This window comes from Cyprinodon variegatus, unplaced genomic scaffold (assembly GCF_000732505.1).
Source record: "Cyprinodon variegatus isolate N-32 unplaced genomic scaffold, C_variegatus-1.0 Scaffold807, whole genome shotgun sequence".
Classification (NCBI taxonomy): Eukaryota; Metazoa; Chordata; class Actinopteri; order Cyprinodontiformes; family Cyprinodontidae; genus Cyprinodon; species Cyprinodon variegatus.
The window spans coordinates 61,438-66,560 of NW_015151260.1; the positions used below are offsets into that span (position 1 = coordinate 61,438).

At 40.5% G+C, this 5,123-nt stretch overlaps 1 protein-coding gene across 1 annotated transcript in view; it reads left to right on the plus strand.

The window, feature by feature from the left end:
- The first annotated feature begins 2,552 nt into the window (after positions 1–2,552).
- The window catches only part of kcnk10 (potassium channel, two pore domain subfamily K, member 10), a 24,154-nt gene continuing 21,583 nt past the window's right edge, over positions 2,553–5,123 (plus strand). The window contains exon 1 of the mRNA XM_015396581.1: positions 2,553–3,054. Coding sequence (XP_015252067.1) covers positions 3,000–3,054 — 55 coding nt within the window. The 5' untranslated portion in view covers positions 2,553–2,999. The remainder of the gene's footprint in view (positions 3,055–5,123) is intronic.

Below are 5,123 nucleotides of genomic sequence, written 5' to 3' on the forward strand. Positions count from 1 at the left end.
TTGACAGTTGCCTTTTGTATCTATGCTTCTTTTTCTATGTCTGCTTCTGTCTCCTTGAACCCCAGTCGGCCTCAGCAGATGGGAACTCACACAGAGCCTGGTTCTGCTTGAGGTTTCTTCATGTTCAAAGGTAGTTTTTCCTCTCCACTGTCACTACAAGCATGCTTGGTGTGAGGGATGCCTATTGCCTGATGGTAAATCCTCCCCTGGGGGAAGAACAGGGTAAAACTGAATGTATCTATGACCTTTGGCTCTAAACATGCCATTAAAGAGACGTACCAAGGCCAAACCTGACTTTAAACCACCAATCTGTAGATCAGGTGACTGAGACTAAACGATTGGGTTACTTTAGATCAAACAATGTCCTGGTCTTTACATATTAATAATATTGTGAGTGAAATTAGCAGGAACATCTCATAAATTAGAGGCAATGTTATGTCAATATACAGCCCTTATGCAACACATATGACTCATTATTCACATAAATACTGTAAAGCAAAGGGACCAAGACAGCTGCCTTGCTGAACTCCGCACACATTTATGTGCTCCAAGAAGTTCTAATTTTGTCTCATCAGCTGATAGAAGATTCCCTCAAAGGTGAAAGAACAAAAAACAAACTTCTGTGAAGCTGCTGCTGGTTTGACTCCTTATCCAAAGAGAAATTAGTCTAGAACCAGCGTGAGCTAAAAGGCGTCAGAGGAAGATGTCCCTGAACGCACCACCGTTAGGCCACCCATCGCTCACCTCAGGGCTTCTATTGTTTGGTAGAGCCATTCTAGTTAGGGTTAGTAGATTCTTCTCAAAAGTAGATTAATAATCAAACATAATCTGTTCAGATTAAGATACAATAGCAGCCATTCAAAAATGCCCTTCCCAGTTAAACACCATCGAATAGCAGCAACTCCCTCCAACTTCCAGCCACTGCAGTGACCCTCTCTTGCCTGTTTCTTTACTCTGACTCCATCCTTTCACTGAATTACAGGGTCTGACCAGGAGATGGCGCTTCTCTTTAGATCTTAATGTCCACAAATCATGACAGAAAGAATATTTTAGTACCAAGATTGATGTTTAAAAAGGAATTATAAGGGACCAGCCCGGAAAAGTGGGGACATTTTGAATAGCTGCCACTGAATCAATCTCAGAACAAGTTCAAGGATCTTTTGGGATCTAAGATATGAACTTGTAGTTAGAGGACAGTTTTTGTACCACAGGGATAGAAAAGACAAACAATAAGGCAAATGAAAAATTTCTAAGAAAAAAGAAAAAAAAACTTTTCAGCAACAGAATCACAGATTATAGTTCAACAAATAATGCTAATAATAGGATCTGGCAGCAATGGTTCCTAAAAGAAGCACTTTTATCCCTAAAATAAGGAGGAAAGTCTGATAATCTGTCAGAGGAATAAAGATTTTTAGAATCATTCAATTAAAACTTTAAATCCAATCATTGAATCATTTCTTATTTTAAAGGTATATGTTCTCATTCTATCTACATCTGACCTACCTGCTCAGATTACAGGAAAATACACTATTTCCAAGAAAAATGGACGTGCTTTATCATAAACGGAAATAGATTTAAATGATGGAATGTCCTTTTTGCAGTGCAGAGCAACAGTCCTGTTGTGTCTGCATGGTGGCCTGTTCCTGATCCTGTTCCTGATTCTGTTCCTGATCCTCTTCCCAATTCTGTTACTGATTCTACTCCTGATCCTGTTCTTGATCCTGATTCTACTACTGATCCTGTTCCTGATTCTGTTCCTGTTTTGGATTCTGTTCCTGATTCTGTTTCTGATCCTGTTCCTGATTCTGTTCCTGATCCTGATTCTGTTCCTGATTCTATTCCTGATCCTGTTCCTGATTCTGTTTCCGATCCTGTTCCTGATTCTGTTCCTGATCCTGATTCTATTCCTGATCCTGATTCTGTTCCTGATCCTGATTCTATTCCTGATCCTGTTCCTGATTCTATTCCTGATCCTGATTCTATTCCTGATCCTGATTCTGTTCCTGATTGTATGCCTAATCCTGTTCCTGATTCTGTTCCTGATCCTGTCACTGTTGCTGTTTCTGTTCCTGATCCTGTTTCTGATGGAGCCAAGCCTCCATCAGCATCATGCAGATCTTCCCTAATGGAACAAGTTTCTCATCATCGCCACCTGCTGGTCCAGCAGGAGAATCATGTTTAGCTAATCCAAGTCTGAACTGAACTGGACTGTTTTAATAAATAAATCACCATTTTAAAATAAACCAGCCAATAAATGATTGTGTTGTTTGGATATTTCTGTTCCTGAAGGTTTTTTCATAGAGAGCAGTTTATTCTAACAGGCAGACAAAGAGAACCGCATCAGAAAGGGAATCCTATTGATAAGGATGGTGATGGGTCACAGAAGGTTAGTGGTCTGTATCCCCCCCTCCCCATGTGAATGATGTAATAGAGCGTCTGCGGTGGATTGTGCCGCTGTGCGCCATGTGCGCATCTCCTGCCTACAGATGAGGAGAAGAAGATCCTGTTTGGACCCAAAAAAGTGAGTAAATGTTTCTGGATCCGCAGATGAAACGAACCGGTTGGTTAAAAACCCAAAGATGAGATCAGAGTCTGAGCAGGTGGAGCCTCCACCCTTCCACCCTTCCACCCCCCGCTGCTCAGGCTGCTGCTGAGAGGCGTGCGTAAAAACGGAGCTGGACCGAACCACTTTATCCCACAGTGGTTCGGACCAGCGCGCGGTGCGGCACCACGGAGGGGGGGTGCGGGAAGCATCCTGTCTGCACGCGCTGCGTTCACGCAAGGCGGGGTGAGGAAGAGGAGGAGGAGGAGGAAGCCTCTCCTGGAGGCAGACAATGCGGCGTGTCGATGCGCTCAACGCTGCTCTCCAACCGAACCGGGCTGCGGGGAAGGCGGCGGGCGAACCCTGCGCGTCGTGACTCGGTTCTCCTCCTTTGGTTCTGGATCCGGGATCCACGCCGAACATTTCCCCGCACGGTTGCCAAGGAAACGGACCAAAGATGAAATTTCCAATAGAAAATCCGACAAAGCAAGTAAACTGGGACCCAGAACAAGGTTGGTAAAAAACAAACAAAAAAAACATAAATATAATAGAACAACATAAATTCTACTGAAGGAGAAGTTCTGTGTGATTCTGGGGAAACCCCCCCATTCTGAGAGGGGGGGGGGGCTACCTGCAGCAGACCCGCATTACATGCCTCACGCGCTTCAACAGTTTTGCACAATTTGCTCCTTTGGGAGATGCTGGTTCCTCAGCAGGAACCAGCAAAACCATCAGGAACCAGCAACACCATCAGAAACCAGCAACACCATCAGAAACCAGCAGCTCCATCCTTCTGATCATCATAGTTCAAAAAGCCAAATATCACAGAATGCCTTTCAAAACAAAAGCATGGAGCATTGCTTTCATTTGATCCTCATTAAACATCAACTTTCATAAACTTTAGTCTAATTAGGAGATTATTTACATTTTAACCCTGAATTAAACAAATAAGGCTCATTTATAACTAATTAAGGCTCATTTAGTGTCAAACAGCTTCGATTATTTCTAGTTTCACTCAAATACTAGAGATGAAAAGTGCATCAGCTTTGCTATCATTAATAATTACTGATAAGTCTTTTATTTAGCTGTTTGCAGAGGCGGTTCTAGAGCAGATTTCCGACTGGGACGGGGGGCGTGAATTCATGGGGGCCCAGAAAAGCATAAAACTAAAAGACAGGGCAAGGAATTAAAATATTTTAAGATAAATTTTAATTAATTAATTAGGTTTAATTAAAATTCTGTGTCTACAAACTGATCATATTTATTTCTGGCTTGAAAATGTTTATTTGGATTATCGTTAAAATTAAAACCCCTTAGCATAGCAAAAAAGCAACTTAAAAAATGTAGCTCTATAAATATCTAAAAGATCAAATAAAGCTATTTGGAATATTAAGTCAATTAATCACTTCATTTTAGATATTTTTAAATTAAAGTTAAATTTTAGGTAAAATTGCTGTTTTAGAACTAAAAATAAAACTGATAGATTCAGCTGTAAAAATTAGAGTATTTTTTATTTGTTTTGAAAAAACATTTAGCAGATGAAAGCAGGGATCCTGTCTCAATCCCACTGAAGCTATCACCTTATTGTTCTGAAATAATTAGTAAAACTGAATTTTTTAAAGGAAAAAAAAAGGATAGATGCAGCGGATCTATCAGTAAGCATGTCTGTTCCAGCGCAGATCATCAGTAGAATTTCTTTGAATATTTTTTCTTCAGTACAGGGGCCAAACCTGGCTGTGTGACACAAAAAACATTTACAAACTGAAATTAAATAACAAGTTATATATATTTTTAAAGCAAATGGATTTAGTTTTAAACCATTACATTCAGCTTCACTTTCCTGAAATTAATTTTCAAACTGGTGTATTTCATTTAAATGATCTGAATTCAGTCAATTTGATTTCAGTTCAGTTTCTGGTGCCATGAGTTTCTATTTCCTGTAGAACCGGAGAGACAGAAACAGAGCAGAAGGTAAATCATATCTTTAATTTCTCATCCAAACATGTTTTCCTAAAATAATGTTTCTTTGATCAAACTGGAACACCTGATTAAAGGGTAGATTATCGTTAAGGCTAACAGGGATCCACTGCGTTGTTCTCAGCCCAGACTCTGTAAAAAGAACGAAAAAAAGCTCAGCACTTTATTGGATTTTATTTATTAAAATGTTGTGTTGGTTTGTTTTTGTGTAATGTTTTTGCAGAGAGGATAGATGCTGCTTGATGGGTTATTTTGTGAGTTAAAAGTGTAGAAGCTGCTGGCAGTCAACAGGACACCACCAGTCTGCTCTGGTTCCTGGTCTTTGATCCAGTCATTTGGTTCCTGGTCTTTGATCCAGTTTTCTAGTTCCTGGGTCTTTGATCCAGTCTTTTGGTTTCTGGGTCTTTGATCCAGTCTTTTGGTTCCTGGTCTTTGATCCAGTCTTCTGGTTCCTGGGTCTTTGGTCCAGTATTCTGAGGAGCAAACATGCTGAAGTTTCTCTCCACCAAGCCAGCTGTAATCTGGCTGCAACCAAAAAAAGCTGCAGGTGTAACTGATCCCATAACCTCATCAAATTCTGCATCTTCATCCAGGACTGCCATTA